The 17,748-nt window shown below is 43.0% G+C and overlaps 1 protein-coding gene across 6 annotated transcripts in view; it reads right to left on the minus strand.

Moving 5' to 3' along the window:
- Nucleotides 1-17,748, minus strand: part of LOC113127445 (inositol polyphosphate-4-phosphatase type I A-like) — a 28,537-nt gene that overhangs the window by 9,922 nt on the left and 867 nt on the right. For 2 of the 6 annotated variants that reach the window (XM_026302027.1, XM_026302025.2), the window contains exons 2-19: nucleotides 13,516-13,630; nucleotides 9,317-9,554; nucleotides 8,936-8,980; nucleotides 8,552-8,670; nucleotides 7,903-8,019; nucleotides 7,604-7,683; nucleotides 7,305-7,410; nucleotides 6,746-6,854; nucleotides 5,972-6,119; nucleotides 5,476-5,606; nucleotides 4,740-4,844; nucleotides 4,507-4,615; nucleotides 3,392-3,578; nucleotides 3,069-3,284; nucleotides 2,502-2,643; nucleotides 1,928-2,128; nucleotides 1,069-1,101; nucleotides 250-422 (exon numbers count right to left, since the gene is read on the minus strand). In XM_026302027.1, coding sequence (XP_026157812.1) covers nucleotides 250-422; nucleotides 1,069-1,101; nucleotides 1,928-2,128; nucleotides 2,502-2,643; nucleotides 3,069-3,284; nucleotides 3,392-3,578; nucleotides 4,507-4,615; nucleotides 4,740-4,844; nucleotides 5,476-5,606; nucleotides 5,972-6,119; nucleotides 6,746-6,854; nucleotides 7,305-7,410; nucleotides 7,604-7,683; nucleotides 7,903-8,019; nucleotides 8,552-8,670; nucleotides 8,936-8,980; nucleotides 9,317-9,422 — 2,127 coding nt within the window. In that variant the 5' untranslated portion in view covers nucleotides 9,423-9,554; nucleotides 13,516-13,630. Of the gene's footprint in view, nucleotides 1-249; nucleotides 423-1,068; nucleotides 1,102-1,927; nucleotides 2,129-2,501; nucleotides 2,644-3,068; nucleotides 3,285-3,391; nucleotides 3,579-4,506; nucleotides 4,616-4,739; nucleotides 4,845-5,475; nucleotides 5,607-5,971; nucleotides 6,120-6,745; nucleotides 6,855-7,304; nucleotides 7,411-7,603; nucleotides 7,684-7,902; nucleotides 8,020-8,551; nucleotides 8,671-8,935; nucleotides 8,981-9,316; nucleotides 9,555-13,515; nucleotides 13,631-15,204; nucleotides 15,501-17,748 lie in introns of those variants that run through there. The other 4 variants (XM_026302028.1, XM_026302031.2, XM_026302026.2 and 1 more) reach the window with 3 other exon arrangements.

Consider the following 17,748-nt stretch of genomic DNA (forward strand, 5'->3'; position numbering starts at 1 on the left):
TAGAGTTATTTATTGTTATAATAGAATCAGCTGTAGTTCGTCTTTGGTAACAAGGAAATACCATTTTAACAAAGTGTTACAGTGGACTGGAAGGTTCATAATTATTAAAATAAAACCCACAAGAGTGAAATAATAATAAGATGCAGAAATCCCACTTTCTCTGGCAAGGAGACAACTGGTAGAAAGGACGAGGTGGATTCAATCTTTAGGCTCAAAGCCTAAAATCCACTTTAATGTGTGTGCTCTGACCGTCTGGCAGAAGACGACGTCGCGGCGGTACTGCAGAGACAGGTCCATGGCTATCGTCGGAGCACTGTCCTGCATCAGCAGGAACACCATGGACTTTTTGGCCTTGTCGCTCATCATGGCCACACACTCCGTGAGCGTGGTGAGGAGGGGGTACAACGCCTCGCTCCACTCACCTGGGAAACACGCAGGTACACATGAAGCGCAGGTACACGTGGACAAATACATCAGAGAGGTTAAACAGAACTGAAATTCATTCAGTGTTAGTTCAGTCAAGTGCTACCATATATGAGTAACGCAGACGTTATATCTGAGCTTATGGGACATGTTAAGACAGAAACAGAAAACAGAGCAGAGACAACAGGAAAAGCAGAAGCGCTGATAAAGACAACAGCTGACCGGCTGCAGCTCCAGGACAAGTTGTGTCACAGGTTTTGTCTCTTTGATGGAGACATTTTCCACGAATATAACAAAAGTACTCAAGGGAAGCTCCACACTAAATGGACTTCTGTGGGTTAATTATGTCACTGTATCGTACTATAAAACCCCAGGCCATGATTTTACACTGAATATCTAGTAGTTTCATCCTCAGGCCCCTGTACTTACTTACAATGAGGTCACTGCATAAATAGCAAACAATTTAAATTGTGAGTGGGAGTTAAAAAAAAAATTGATTCCAATCAATTATCCACAAATGTATGTGATAAACAGGACTGATCTCTGCCCAAAGCCCACATGATAACCAGAGAGTTGCTGCTGAACCAGAGTCCTGGAGAGTTGGGGACAGAGGAAGAGAAGCATGGGTGGGGAAGCAGCTCTTACCTGGGTATGCCTCCTCAGCGCAGGGGCTCCCATCTGGAAGAGGGGATGAGTTGCAACATGCATGATTAGTGCACGCTGAAAGCCACGCAGGGCAGCAGAGACACACAAAGAAAACACTGCACTGCTGTAATGTTCGAAGTAAAGGTGCACAGCGGTGGTTTCCTTCAGATTTCTGCAGGATACAGATATAAGCCTTGCTACCAACAGAGAGACAAGGTTTACACTATCTAACAGGACCTAAAACAGGGGAATCCTGAAATGCAGGATTTCCTGCAGAGCAAAAAAGAAGGAGCAGGTTTTGTTTTGAGCCTAAAATATACAGGGGCAGGTGGAGTTGGAGCATGTTCAGAGACTAAAAAGGCAAGAACCAAAGCTACTTTAAAGTTTCATTCCAAGCTGCACTGAAATAATGAGTGGACCCTAACTGGTCACTGGACAACATGTTTGTTGGTCCTTATTTGGCACCACACTGCCACTGCTGTATGCACCATGTTGAAAACGTTTGGACACATATTTGACCCTGGACCAATGCAACATGGACAATAAGCACAAAATCCTCAGATACAACTGATGGTTGCCAGGTTGGATGTGTTGTCTCTAATGTCCTGCTCACAGTTACAGTAATTCTGCAACATCATGTACTTTGGAGAGACCAGACAGCAACAAACACACCAGATAAAACAAAATGATGAATAAAGACAGTTTTTTCCCCTAACGCTAACACCAGGAATGAGCCATTTAATAACACCCACACTGACTCTGATCAGGTGAAGGAAAAATCACACCAACTCATTCAAATCCCCCCCGACTTAAACAGTGAAGCAATAAAAAACAAATAAATAAATAAAAACACACATACAGGACTGTGGGTCAGGGCTGGGGGAACGTGCAGAGGAGAGGGCAGGTGATGATGATGGTGGAAGTGATGATGATGATGGTGGAGGTGATGATGATGATGATGGAGGTGGTGATGATGATGATGGAGGTGGTGATGATGATGACGGATATTCCTCTGACAAAATTCCTGGATTGATCCAGAAAGCTCGTCTTGTTCCTTTACCTTTCCATAGCCATACACATAAATGTCATCTCATGTCTAAACGAGACTTTACTGTTACTTTACTAATCATTAGAATACTTAGATTTTGTACTGCTATACGTTTATGTTTATGTAATAAAGAAACACCTGCATTTTAAGTAATTTTTTCATTAATGGGGTTTGACAGAAATAAAATCATACGAACAACAAATCAAACCAGCATGAGATAAGCAAAGTTAAAAAGCAAATGGTTATGCAAAAAAAATGTCTAATGTCTGAAACAAAAACAAACAAAACAAAAGCATAAAACTGAATTTGTGTGTGTGTGTGTGTGTGTGTGTGTGTGTGTGTGTGTGTGTGTGTGTGTGTGTGTGTGTGCACGTGTGCACGTCACCTTTCTTGCTGCTCCCTCCCTGCAGCTCAGTCTGGGAACTGTCCTGACTGCCGACACTGGGTCTCCTGTCTTTCTGCAGCAGTTTGTCAACACGCTGGATGATGCACTCCAGAGACTTATCCACGTTTAGCCAAACCTTCTCCTGAGAGGACACAGCAACACTGTTCAATGCCCCGTTTGTAATACGTTATGTCACTGTATTATGTGCTAAACATTAAAATCCTGTGGGAAAAGTGAAAAACAAAAACAAAACAAAAAAAAGGCATGCTAGAGAGGCTAAATAGCTGTTAAAAAATGACAGCAGGGGAACAGTCTGGAGCTGCAGGAGAGAAGAGATGCAGCAGTGAGGGGATGAATCACATCAGTATGCAAATGAGGGAGCATGCCACAACTTTGCCTAAGAAAGACTTATGTAATCACAGCAAATGTGGAGCTTTGACTACAACCTCTTGTCTCAGGCTGCCTGAAGAGACAGACACCACCCTCAAAGTTCAGACTCGTTCTGACGCGGTCATGCAGCACCAGCAGATGTTAAAACACATTTTAACGACAGGACAAGAGGCTCACCCATTCTTCCTCGTGCCAGTTGACGTGCAGAGATGATCGGCTGTTGCGACCACTCCACTTGGCCAGCAGCGTGTCCTGGTCGTTTCGGAGGACTACTTGTTCTGAGTCAGCGGAAGGAGATGCTTTGGAGGCGATGTACTCAGGCCGTGCTGCGTTCAGGGCCTGAATAGCCGAAGCCAGCAGCTTACAGTCACACACCGTCACCAACTGACGAGTCTGAGAGTGAGAGGAATCACTAGGTATCAGTGTAGTATCTGTGTCTGATAAGAAATACCCAAATTAAATATATCATATAGTTCCTTTAACACACCCTTGGCTCTCACCTTATCAGCCAGAATAGCGAGCGTCCTCTCCAGTCCACTGGCGGATCGGTCCTTGGCGGCCCGTGAAAGCCTCTCAGCATAGTAGCTGACCTGAGTCTTCAGCGTGTTAATGTGTGCGATGATCTCTTTGGCTCGGACGATGTCCTGGGGTATGTAGACGATAGACTGCGAGCTGGAGAGGGCACTGCTGCAGAACGCACAGACACATGGTCTTAACAGACTGCCTGCATGTCAATATCGCTTTTACTGACTCAAAGTTTCAAAATGATTCATGTCCGCTTAACAATGTAATTTTATATAAATCAGAAACTATGCTGTTAATTTTATAGACACTTACAAACATTAAACACAACATTTGCATGCACACACCTGCTCTTAAAGATAATTTAACTGGTCTCAGGCAAACACAAAAACAACATGAAACTCGATAAGCGGGGCTGGGGCTGATACCACTCACTTCACAAATTCATATCGGTGCATTCAGGTCATCTTTATGTCATGGTAGCTCTGTGTTTCTACTACAATAACAATGAATTTACAAAATGAGTGGTACTTCAACACACTGTGTACTTCACACATACATCTTGGTTGCTTGTTAATACCAATGCATCATGTGTTACTGTGTTTCTGCAAACACAAGTCTCGTCTGAGGTGTTTGCAAACTAACCCTAATCCCCATAAAGCTGCTCGTCTGGGATGCACTCGTCATTAAACCACGAGTTAAACACTGAGAGTGAAAGTGGTCTGTAGTGAAGCCAATGAGCTGTAACAGTGAACAATGAAATGAAAACAAGCAAAGCCGTGCAGCAACTCACCATCCCTCCTCATATACGCTGATCGGAAAAGTAACAAAAACAAAATTAAGAGGTAACCAAAGAACTGAACTGCTGAATTAATGCGAACGGTAAAGAAACAATACATCATTTTTATGTCAAAATCAAAGTTTATTTCAGGCAAAAGAATTTCATTTAGATCAAATGAATCGCCTGTTTGATAGATTGGAAACAATACAAGTCAAATGATGAAGGAAGCAAAGAATATTTCAAGACAGGGAGATATCACTGCAGATGAGGGAAAAAGTGCAAGTGCTTCAATTTTGTCCCCTCTGAACTTACTGTTTCTTCGCCTCCTCAAACTTCTGGATGAGTTTCCTCAAGCCGCTGTTTTTAAAACCCTGGCAGTGAGCTGCAGGAGCACCGATTGTTACCACGTCATACGTGTGTTCTGGAGAAGAAACGCACAGACAGAAGCATAAAATTTAAAGAAAATAAGAAATTTTAACAGAATTTATGAAACGTTAAATTGAAAAATGGATGGTTTATGTTTGTGCCAGTGTGAAATATCTCACCAAAGCCCAGCTCATCCTGCACCCTCATCCTCTGTACGTGTAGGTTGGTCGGCATGAACTCCAGCTTCCTCTCTGCCTTCAGGTTACTGGCTTTGAATGATGGACCTGACAGGGAGTGGGCAGACAGGGAGAAAAGAATGAGGAAAATTACCAGCACAGGAAGCTTAGTCATAGCTCTCCTTAAACTCACCTGACAACTTTCTCCTGCTAAACAACTGCTTTGATGATTATCAATCAGGCTTTAGGCCCCATCACAGCACTGAGGCTGCACTCATCAAGGTGACAAATCACATTCATCTGAACACGGACGTTGGCAGAGTCTCTGTCTTAGTACTGTTGGATCTAAGTGCTGCTTTTGATACAGTGGACCATGTGATCCTGTTAAAAAGGTTAGAGGACTGGATAGGCATCTCTGGTACTGCCCTTAAATAGTTTAAGTCCTATCTTGAAGACAGGAAGTACTTTGTTGAAATTGGTAACTGTGTCTCAGACCAAATGGCCTTGATATGTGGGGTCCCCCAAGGGTCTATCTTGGGACCCCTTTTGTTCAATCTTTACATGTTTCCTTTAGGCCAGTTAATCCACAGCAATAATTTATCCATAACTATGCAGATGACGCTCATCATAACATCATCAGCATTTTACCATCAGAATCAAAGGGATCATGTCTAAACCAGACTCGGAGAGACTCATCCAAAGAGCAAGAAGCCATTTAAAAAGTGAAATACACACTGACCTCTGTAATCATTGAGGTCAGATAGTGTTTCCTGGTATGTGAGGATTATGTTCTGGTACTGAGAAACGATCTGCCGCCGCAGATTTTCCCAGCAGGGGGATAACTCTCCCAGCTCCTCCAGCTCACACACCCTGGAGACGCAGAAACGTGGGTGTTAAATATTAAAGAGGAGATGAAATGTGTTTAATTTTGTTCATGCAAAAATTTCAAATTTCTGCAAATACATTTCAAATTATTCACAATTACAACTGTTGCAATCTCCAGTAATACTGTTGGCAACTATTTTCATAATTAATCATCATTCAAGTGATTTTTGAAACAAAAAAATGCCAAACACTCTCTGGTCCCAGCTTCCCAGTTGTGAGACCTTTCTGCTTTCCATCATCTGTGATGGTAAACTCATACACACTGGGCTTATGGGAACATTTGGTCACAGAAACTGACAGACTCACTGACACTTCCATTCTCATTTTGCAGCCCAGCTAATCATTAGTACCTGGCTGTGTCCTCCTCCAGCAGCAGTTTGACAAACTGTCTGGGAATGTTTAGTGACAGGACACTCTCAGCCATCTGCTCCAGCACCCGTAGGTGGTTCCCATCAGTCGTGGGGAACCGGTACATCCTGGACATTGTGCCTCCAAACACTGAAAATCCACATAAAACTAATATTAGACTGATCATGCGAGCATGTTCATCTTCTGTATCTGCTGTAATTTTTAAAAGTTTTGAATAAAAGAGATTGAAGATTAATTTTTAGTTTTTTCTCTGTTCACTATGTGCACAAATACTGTACTATCTCAAACATCTCTGCTGTTATTTTTGGATCTACTGTCAGTCTCTGAGGTAAACAGATACATCCAACTCTGCAGTGACAATCAATATGTATCTACAAGAAAATAAGATTCACAGTCTGGTGTCTCAGTAAACATGGAGCCATGGCTGGAGAAGGGCGAGGCAGGAGGGACAGAAAGTAAAACAACACACTCATAGTGAAAAAAGGTCAGTTTTCCAAAACAGCATGTTTTACAACAGTTAAGAGCTTCATATATATATATATATATATATATATGTTTATATATTGACATGTGAAATCTGCATAATACCTATGTAACCAAATGTTCACCAAAGCCTGATTAACTGGGTTTGCTATATCTCCTGTTTCTGTCATTTTTACAAACTGAAGTAACCAATGGGAACATTAACTCAGCCAATATTTGATTAATTACAGAAAAGGAGGTGGGACGTTGCTGGAAATAAAGTGCGGTCATACCCGAGTGCAGCAGGGTGTCTTTGCATAGCGAGGCGTATTTGAGTCGGACTCCCATCGACTCTGTGAGGCTCTCGTCAACAGGCAGCACCGTCTGCAGGACATACGTGAGCTGACGTTACAGAGAAAGTCAACTCTGGTGGGCACCAACAACCTCCACCTATCTGTCCACTCTAAAGCCCACTCTTACCTCAGCACACTCTAACCACGCTGGCACTGCTCCTACACAAAATCCACTGAGAGAAACCATGTGAGGCTCTGTGACATGTTTGTTAGGACATGAAACAGGCTAAGTGAGTTTTGTTAAAATTAGAAAGAACAGTTCATGGACATGAGAAAGCAGGAAGCCTCAGGCACACAGGAGACTCAGTTTTCATCTGACTCACTGCTAGAATAAGATAATAAAACATCACCCAGTCAGCTTTAATCGTAACTAACCCATTCAGATCTGACTTTTTACACAGTCCCTCCAAACAGGGAACCCTGCAAACACCTTCAAGAAAAATTAAATGAAACGAAATCTTCAAACGTCCACCATCACCGTCCCCTCCCAGCCTCTTACCCGGCCACTGATGCTGTCTCGCAGGACGGACATCCTCTGATCTGCTTTCTCCTCCATCTGCCACGCTGCTATGGCGATGTTCCCCACCCGCTCATTCTCTGCAGATCTGTTACGAACGCGTGAGAACTACTATTATTATCATTTCATCTGCCAATTACATGTAGAACTGTTCAGCGAAACATTTCCCAAGTGTATTTAAGTTACTATAACACACGTCACGTATATAAGTCAAAATAATAACAAGCTATAATGGGAACAGGTTTCACTTTCAGAAGTACGTATGCATGAATGTGTGTCACCTCAGTTCGAGCTGTAACCGGTGGCTCTTCTCCTGCAGCAGCTCCTTTATAGGAAAAAGGGCTGAGCCCAGCATGTACATCTGGACAGGCGGAGAGACAGACAGCTGTTTACACCATATTCAGCCATTTCTGCATCTGATTTCTGCAACACTTAGTAGCAACCAGAGAAAAGAACACGAAGCCTGTCTGTGAACTGCCATGAATCAGAACCAATCTGGTCAAACAGTCGATCGTTCCCCATGAAAAACATAACATTTAAACGGCATCTGAATAAAGAGCCGCTGTGCTCCACGTCGTACCGTGCCCTGCGAGCGATCCTTCACGTCGAAGACAGACAGTTTCACCTGCGTCTGCTGGTTAATGTTGGACTCCTGAAAGAAGGCGATGCTGCTGAGGAAGATGGGGTTACTGGTGCCCTGTGGACAGAGACGGGCAGTGAACCAGAGTCATGTCAAGGTCAGTAAAAAGTACCACTGAACTGTATAATAGTCCTGCTACTCTTATTAGGTAAGATCTGCCTCTGGGACTACGTGACAGATAACTACTATAACATCTCATTTAAAAATAAAATGATGACGCTTTTGTAGAGAAACTCATGTAAATGAATAACAATCATCATATTATGGAGAGTAGAAGCTGGAGTGGAGTGATATCAGGGATCAGAGGCGTGTGTTTGGATATTAGTTGCTAAAATTTGATCCAAAAAGTGTGTGGTTACAACGTTCTCACCTCCTGATCTACTGTAACGACATGAGTGAGGCAGGTGTAGGTGGAGGCAAACAGTCCTCTATCGAAGTCCAGGTGAATCTCTACACTCACTTACTTTCAGCATTAACTTATGAACAATTCAATCAAATGCCTCTTGATATTAGATTTTATTTTAACATCACATAGCAGCTAAAGACGCTGTGACTTTAAGGCAGAAGATCGATAGCGATGATATCTGACCTCGATGATTTCAGTCTGGGCGTGTTTGGTCCAGAAGGCCTGCGGTGGTGTTGTGCAGCTCACTGCTACAAAGCTGTTGGGTTTTCGATCCAAAGCAGGAGTCAGCAGGTCTGTGCAGGCTGGGAAGGTAAATACACACACTGAGTTTCCTGTCTGTAACCAGAAGCCAACTACATTTACTGTCTGGGGCTCAGTGACAGGAAATTATTTTGCTGTGGATTCTGTACATAGCACCGGTCACCACACTTCATTTCATTTTATCTCATTATAAGAGACGATTCCTTCTTTGTTTAGACATGAACTAATCCACGATGACCGATAAAGTACTGATGAGTCCAAATGTCTGTGGTGACAGTATTGGCTAAAAGTACTAGTGCTACTCACCAACACTGAACTCCAGCACAGGTTCATCTGGATCCTGACTGTTTCCTGCAAAGCAATCGACAAGCGGCCTTAAACACTGGGCTTCCAAAAACAACCGAAGAGACTTGAAGTAACCTCAGTATCAACAGGAAGACATGTTGACAGATGAAGAGCAGCCCTGAGGTCTCACTATGTGCAACTAAAGAGGTTTCTGGCTCCTACACAGATTTACTGCCAGCAGGGAGGGTGTGTAGGTTTAGTTTTAGTGCTACTGCAAGTGAACAACATTCATTCTGTAATTTTTGGATTAAACATCTCGGTCTCATGATTATGTTTGATATCATTTGTCAGGGTCTGTTTTACTTCTCAGTTAACTTCTGGGAAAATGAAACTTCCCCTCACCTGCGATGGCCAAGCTGATCATCTCGCTGGACAGCTCGAACGTGTTGGCGCGATACACCGACCACGGCCTCTGGGCCCGGGAGCCGCGCTCTCTGCCCCCCGCCATGCCTGTTCAGGAACAGCGGGCAACAGCAGGAGGCCTGAACACACACCGTCACACACACAGTCACACACTCCCATGTGATGCGACCCTCTATCTGCTTAGCGCCACAGCTGCTGCAGGATGATGGGTACCTCTCTACGGGGAGAAAGGGAGAAGAACAACTTTACTGTCTGAATCTTCAAAATGACATGTTGTCAGGCTTGTTGACTTTCACACTATTACAGTTGCTCTTTCTACAGGAAGAGACATGGTCAAGAAAAAAAAAAAAAAGAAGAAAACTCAACCACATACATGAATTTCAATCCTACAACAGCAGCAAAAACGGAAAGAGTGAGCAGAACAGAAACAAGGAACAAGCTGCAGAAAGTAAAACAGAATATAAAGTCACAACACAAAGAGACTGATACCGAGAATAAAGACCCAAAGCAAAAGCCTGTGGAGTTGAAACAAACCTTCAAGTTCAAAATATGCAAACTTTAGTCACATTTGCCACCCACACGGTTAAACACATATTCCTACTTTTTCATAGCTATTTCTATTCCACCCAAAAAGGTCAATGCAGTAAACAACAGAGAAAGGCTGGAGAAAAGAAAAATCCCTGGTCACTTTTATACGAACGGCACAAGAGCAATCCTGGAGAGGGTGCACCTAATAACACTGTCTGACTTGGAGAAACGTGGGCGAGCATCCACTGCAGTCACAGTGTCGTAACGAAGGCTTGAGCTGACAAAAAAACATAAACGATCTGTGAAGCAGCAGGAAAAACAGAGTGTAAGACGAGTAGCCAGAGGAGCAGAATTACATATTTATGATGAGGAACATGTCTGTCCACGCGACTGAGCATCATCTGTTTGCCTCCTGAGCCTCTGAGCAACCTCATCATCTGCATCAGCAGTTTATTAGGTACAACCAGCAAAAGTGAATGTCTAACCCCGCTGCCCTGCAATAAACCCTGGGTGTCCAGTTTTTGTTGAACTGTGTTGACGGAGGCTTTTGTTGACGGAGGCTTTTGTGTCTCTGTGTAACTGCATTGCGTTTTACTGACAGAGAGCAATAAACCAGCAGGCGAGTGTGTATGTGTGGGTACCGTTGGTTGTTCCAGCAGTGTGTTCATTTGCATTTGTGTCATCTCTCTTAAAAACTTTGCATTTTCTGCTCGCTAGAAAACCAAGCATCCCCATACGTGGATGTTGCTAAGAGACTGTAGGTTTTTCTTTAGATCTCTTTAGATTCTCTTTCTCCTCATTTCCCCGCTCTCCTTATTTGTATTCGTCATCCTCTCCTGTTGTCTGTTTCCCCTTTAACGTCTCTTCTTTTTCACCTGAACTTTATCATCTGCCGTTGTGTTTCCCAAACCTCTTATGTTTCCTCCTCTCTTTCCTCCTCCATCTAAATCTTTTGGGATTCGCTCCCTGAAGGTTTTAACCTGCGGTTGAGGGACCGTCCCACTCTCGCTGTCTCTCCTGCGTTCACTCCCTCTGTCCCATTTTGTTAAGGAGCAATTAGCCTATTTGCAGCAAAGCAAACAGGGACAGTAGCTGGCTCAGATGGAGAGGCACCGTGGTCTAGTTTGGTAGAAAAATGGGTTTCACAAATACAAGTTTAGGTCAAAGAGACACTAATCATAAGAAGACGACAACAGGTTTATGTAATTTAAAAAGTGAAATGAGCAACACAGCTAAATGTCTAGAATTTCCTGGGCAGGCGACATATCTCTGCAGGGAGCACCGCGTCGTTTCTGCAGTGATTCATTATTAATGTAGCAGCACAGGATTTGACGATAACACGTCAAGCACATGTGCACTCTACAGGGATTAGGTGGAACAGGGTGAAAACTCCTAATAACATGCTGTCATGCAGATCTCCCAGCAAACATCCCCCGAAACAGAAAGAGAAATAAATAAATAAATAAATAAAATCACAGGTTAGTGGTTGTGAGTGTGACGAAGCAGGACATCAGAAGAGTCGGATGTGTTTTCAGTTCTGTCACAGAAATATTTAACCCCTCTCTCTTTATGAAATCATCCCTTCGCACGGTGAAAAACACACCACCGCTACATCACAGGTATCAGGTCACAATGAAAATAATCTCAGACTGACAAGAAGCAATGCATCTCTGGTGTTTGTTCCTCAACCAAGAAGGAAGTTTCCAGTCTCTTGGCCAAATGGACTCACATTTTCCATCGTCAAAGCCAACAAACAACATGGCATGAGGGGGCTTAAGACATGCACTTGAGCTACCTCCCTTATCAAATGGGTTCCTGCACATCATCCATTTCCAGTTCCCATGCTCTGCACAGATACCAGCTTCCTGACTTGATATGAGTTTGAGTCTGCCAAACATTACCGCACCCAGAAATCCCACTTCTTCCGACGCACAACTGTGTATTATGCTGCGACGCAAATAAACGCATTTTCCTGCTGCCTCTTCAAAACCAGTTAATTTCATCATCACTTTCAATTCACCCCAGTCCTGAAGCAGACAGCTCTGCCTCCCATTCAGTGTGTGACCTGCAACAGGAGACAGATTTAACACCTCAAATCAATTAAGTAATTCAGCAGGTCTGGGAATTCGCTCTCTTGCCAAAAGACTCGAGTGATGCCAGAAAAATATCACGAGCAGCAAACACGCAGTCAAACTTCACTGAGGGGGAAAAGCGGCCATATAAGGGAGCTCCAAATTTAGCCTCAGCACAGTGTGTGTGTGTTTCTGTAGGTTTGTGAGTCACATGAATTGGGGCGCACACACACACACACACACGTGCAGTATAGGTCATGGTAAATCTGGGCCAGAGCTCCTGACACATAAAACCATTCAGGGTATAAACAGCCCTGACACCATCCATTAGCATCAACAATGATGAAGAACCATTTAAGCACATTTCACAAGTTTTATTCTAAAAATCAATGACCATTCTCTAAACTTCACATCTGAATCTGCTGTCACCAAAGGAATCACAAGCTGCCCTGGGTAACTGCATTTAAATTCCGGTTCCACTGTTTATTTTACAGCTAAGTGACCAGCTGTGAGGGTCATTACCTGCCGATCTAACAGGCGGCGTCTCGTTAAACCTGAGATGTGTTTTAAACTCCCACATAGACGTTTTTTTAATTATCCATCATATGTGATTCATATGTTCGTCATCAGCATCTGTCCTCTCCTGAACAATGACGTTAAAACCATCTATGGTTAATGATCACTTCGCTCATTTTGAAGCAGAAACGGCAGAGATTTGTCCTTGCTGCTCACATTTGCACACACATATGGAACCAAACCGGAAACCCCCAAAAACAATCTCACCATGAAGTCCATTCATTTAAATGTATCTATAACTGTGCACGTCCGTCTGCGGAGGACGATGTGTTAAACAGGCTGCTGTCACTACAGCTGTCTCTGCTTAGCGAGGAGACAGGAGCCACTTACAACCTGATTAAAGTTTCCAAACCTGTTTATATTTGCCCCAGAGCTCCAGGCAAGAAAAGGCAGATCAGGAAACAGAGACTGCAGGAGAGTGAGAGTCCACTTGACCATAAATGGAGAAAACCCATTTTACAGCGTCCCCCTTAAGACAAAGCATCACACTACATATTTTGGTACAAAAAAGTGTGTGTGCACAGGATCAAATCCTGATTTGACTCTATTTCAACATCTACTATGAAGAATGACATATCAGTGCAGATGTGATTGATTTTGAAAGAAGCAGCCTGTTACACTGCAGAGCAGACGTATTAAACTGGAAACTGGGATCCTCAAGGTTATAGTCTATCACTGAATGCAGTTAAATAGTGTCAGAGGATCTGTTTTATTAAGCTCTCCAGCCTCATCCCTTCATTAAACTCTAAAATACAGCACAGAAATCAGTTTTAATTCAAAGAGTGTACCGCCACTGTTACTGACTACTTTAATTACAAACCACTTATTTTTATTTTCTCCCAGAATTCCCCCTCAGAGAACATTAAAGCTGAACTTTTCTTGATTAATCAAAACCATCAGTATTTGACTGCACTAATGAAATGTAGCAGGTTATCTGGATATTAATCCTGTTCCAAGACAGTGAACTCAAACAACAGTGTATATGTTATTTCACACACTCACAGCTGATCGATGGGATTCAGGAAAAGAGGAAAATGGCTGATGTAGGTTCAGTGAAGATGATGAAGATGAAGATGATCTTCCTAACAGGAGATCTGCATGTTATATTCTCCACAACCTGGAAAGACACAAAACAGCAGCATTTACATTTGAAATCACAGCTCTTGTGTCTGCTGTTGGTACAACAACACTGGAAATCTTCTACGGTTCGTTACAAACTTGTTTATGTTTATTTGTCCACGTGATTTTATCTTTATCTGGACTAAACAGGTGCATCTTTACACATCCTGGGCTCAAGCTCTACCACAACCAAAACACCAAAAACACAACAACAGAGCAACACATTTTCCCCCATGTCACTCTACTGAGCCGTGTGTGTGTGTGTGTGTGTGTGTGTGTGTGTGTGTGTGTCTTCCCACTGGGATCTACATTAGAATAAAGTGTGAATAATCCCTTTGAAAGACAGAACAGCTGTAGGGCTTTCACATGAAAATGAGCATCGTCCACATCCTAAACACACACACACACACACACACACACACACACACACACACACACACACACACACACACACACACACACACACACACACACACACACACACACACACACACACACACAGAGGGGCCATATCGAGTGTGTCCTCACTCTCAGCCATGTCAATCTCACACCACAACCGACTCTTTCTCCAGAAAAATGACTCATCGTCTTTAGAACTCAATGGCAGGTTTCCACCAAATGCTGCAGATGCTCTATATGGTGAACTTTCATCACTGAATCTGAGACTATTCATGATATAAATATTTCCAAGCCAGTTCGATGGTAAACCCACTAATACAACATAGAGCTTGTTTGTTTCCTGCAGACTAAACTCAGCGGAACCAAACATGCAGAAATTATAGCTCAAGTATTATGTAAGTAACGTAAAACCCATATTGCATCACTTTACTAATTTCCGGGTAAGTGTCATAATATTTGATTTCCCTCATCGCATTTTATCTGCAAACAGATTCTTTATTGGTTATTTTGAAATATAGAGATAGGTGAGATATGACTATAACTTACACAAGTCTTTATTTCATTACATGCAATTTAATATCATGATACCACATACAAACCAATTGATTTCCAATATAGGTAATTGACCAGACTAGCAAACTGAGGTAATTTGTCTTATTGATGCAAAGGTCTCAGAGAAATCCAGCATTACCATAAAGCAACTCAGCATATTGACTGGAAACACTGCCGGCATTGGTCCAATAATCCATCTGGGAATATTAAGGTGACACGAGACAAAAAAAAAAAAAAAAAAAGATATCTGCTTTACAAAGATATCAAGAGGATCCAGCACATTATTAGACGGTTAAGTTCTAATATTTATGTACGTAGCAGTTTCTGCAACAGTAGCAGAAGAAATGAAGTAGCACATAACTTAAAGTAACTGGCTCCAGCTTCACTCTCCACTAGTGTTGATGCCATGAATGAAAATAAATTCACTGTAAAATACTGCTCCTTCAAACGTGCCACCTGAAGCACAATGTAAATGTCACTGTTGTTGGGAGAATGACTGGTGGGTATCTGGCTCACCAAATCACTACAAAACAGATACTGCACAGCCACATACGTTTAGCATCTGCTGCCATTAAAAATCATTTAGCTACTGCAGTAATACTACAAACGCAGAGTACAAACCTCGCTAAGCGCATGAAAGACTCCTTCTTCCTCAAGTTAACGTCGCTTCTTTCTGCCGTTTGAGGAAGTGTTTTTATAGTACACCGGTGTTTTCTGTACAGTCACACATCGACCCTAACACCAGAGCACAGTCCAGTCCAGAAGCTCCGCTGCCTGACGTCCAAAATTAAACTAGTTAAGTAGCTCATATTACATCGAAAGTCATCTTGTTTGGAGGATTATCTAGTAAAGTGAGGCGGTGACTGATAGTTGCAGCACATTTATCTCAAGCATGGATGATGTTAAAAATAAAACCATCCATAAAAAAGGACCAACAATGCAGAAGTTACAAAGTAAAACATAACAGCCTGTACAGTGTGAAGCTTTCTACAGTTTAAACGGACGGATCTGTGGTCGACCATGACGCAGGAGACAAAACCACCAGTCAAATGTGCGATGAAAGCAGAAGTGGGTAACGCGTCTCTTTTCGACTAGTTCCCAGGTGAAACTGCAACAGCTGGAGACTGACCATCTGTCTTTTCAGGCTACAGAGATGGTTAAGTTGCTGGGTGATGTATGAAACGTCGCTTATAAGTTTACAAATTTACAAAATCACAGGTGTGAAAAGTGACTTCACTTTAGTACCTGAGGTGTCATTGTTTTCAGTGCTGTCACTCTGCAATCTGATACCGATTCTATTTCTGCACCAACAAAACACAGTTTTCCTCTTGTCCAAGGAGAAAACACTGCAAAACAGGCCAACGTGACTCTGACCTCATCTGGTCTGAGGAGATGTGGATGTGAATCACCAGCATAAGCAGACAGAAAAACCAGAATGTGACTCCGACCTTGACGAAGCCACAGACTCATCAGGAACAGAACAGGCTTCACCATAATCAAACTTTAGTCCGACATACTCGACGTGTTTAAAAAAACAGTCCAGTCTGATCCAACGAGAAATACTGGTATTTCAGAGCGTTTAGGAAAGAGGACCCGTCTTGTTCTGGGACCAGGATATTTATACAAATGAAGCTTTTCTAAATGAAAGCGATCAATCAAACTGTTGGACAGGCCAGTTCCATCACGTCTCTATACTGGTGATTAAGTTTCATACCATCTGTGCCACAGTGACGCTGTTCGCCCAGTTGGTCTGCCTGAACCATCAGAGGCATCACGTTCACCATCACAGGCCTGCAGCATTTTTAAAATTGATTTGCGTCTCGAGTCGTGTTCTTTGCCAGGAGTCCACAGGCTCCATCTGTTTTATTTTCTAATGAGGAAAACAAGTAACTGATTAACTGTGAATATAGTCGTTAACTGCAGCCTGGACCATTACATCATTTCAAGCCACTGCAGAATCTGTGAGACGCATCTTTGCTCACTGACGTTCTCCAAGCCGTATGTTCTCTGACGGCCTGATGACACTGGGAGGAGGCAGCGTTTCCCAAAAGTGAAAGCCACAACTCAAGCAAATCCACCTGCCTCTTCCCTGCACCGACACCGTGGACTGTCGTAAATCACGGTACAGGTCCCTTTAGCTTCTGTCTGTTTAAAGTCCCTCTAAGGAGCTGGAGTTTTTAAGGATCTGCAGCAGAAGGGATGTAAGGACTGGTTAAAAGCATGATGGTGCATTTTCTCCCAAATGTTCAACACAAACAGATGGCAGCCCGAGTCTCCCCACATGCCCGAGGACGTCTGCTCCGCTCGATGTAAACAAACTCACGCTGCAGACGCCGTCACAGGCAGAGAGACCGCAGCCCTCGCCCCCTCTCCTCTTCCTCCTGTTTTCCATCTCTCCCTCCTTCTTCTCCTGCCAAACATCCGAACCAACCATTTCTTTGCTTCGTCTGCAGCGAGAGAACACAACACCTCTAGAATGGTTCCAAACGACCTCGGTTTCATGAAGGAGCAATCAGACTACTGGATTATTTCATTAGCTTTAATAAAACTGGCACACTGAGTGAATTTAACAAGAGGAGGTGAAGCAATTAGCAGACTAACCATCAATCCACAGGAAAACACCAAAAGGTCTCTGGTTCCTGTTTAAAATGTGTGTGTGTGTGTGTGTGTGTGTGTGAGATGCAGTAAGTATCAGCGCACACATCACATCCGTTTCCTGAAAACCCGACTCTTAAAACCTTCCTGTGCCAGTACTTCAACCCCAGCCAGCCCGAGCCGGGGGCAGACCGATGTTTGGGTTGAGTGACATGCAATGATTAATGTGGAAATGCAGCAGGAGATGGAAACAGTGGGGCTTTCCAGGACTACAGGGACTAGACTAGACCGACACAGAAAAAGGTTTTGGATGGTGCAAAGCCAAGAAGCAGAGTGACTTTGGGATTTTTGGATTCATGGCAAGAAAATGGGAATTCAGTCGACAGACATGACATTATCTGATGAATCACTAAACATCATCCTACTTGACATCTGATGTCAGCCTGTGGTGCATCAGCGTAAAATACTCAGTGCTGAGACCTGCCAGGTCTTTTTAAAACATTTTAATATTAGATGAAGTTTAACAGTAAACTACCTGCTGATCAAGTGATTTGTTGATTTCCTGGCATC

Source organism: Mastacembelus armatus, chromosome 2, assembly GCF_900324485.2.
Source record: "Mastacembelus armatus chromosome 2, fMasArm1.2, whole genome shotgun sequence".
NCBI classification, from domain to species: domain Eukaryota; kingdom Metazoa; phylum Chordata; class Actinopteri; order Synbranchiformes; family Mastacembelidae; genus Mastacembelus; species Mastacembelus armatus.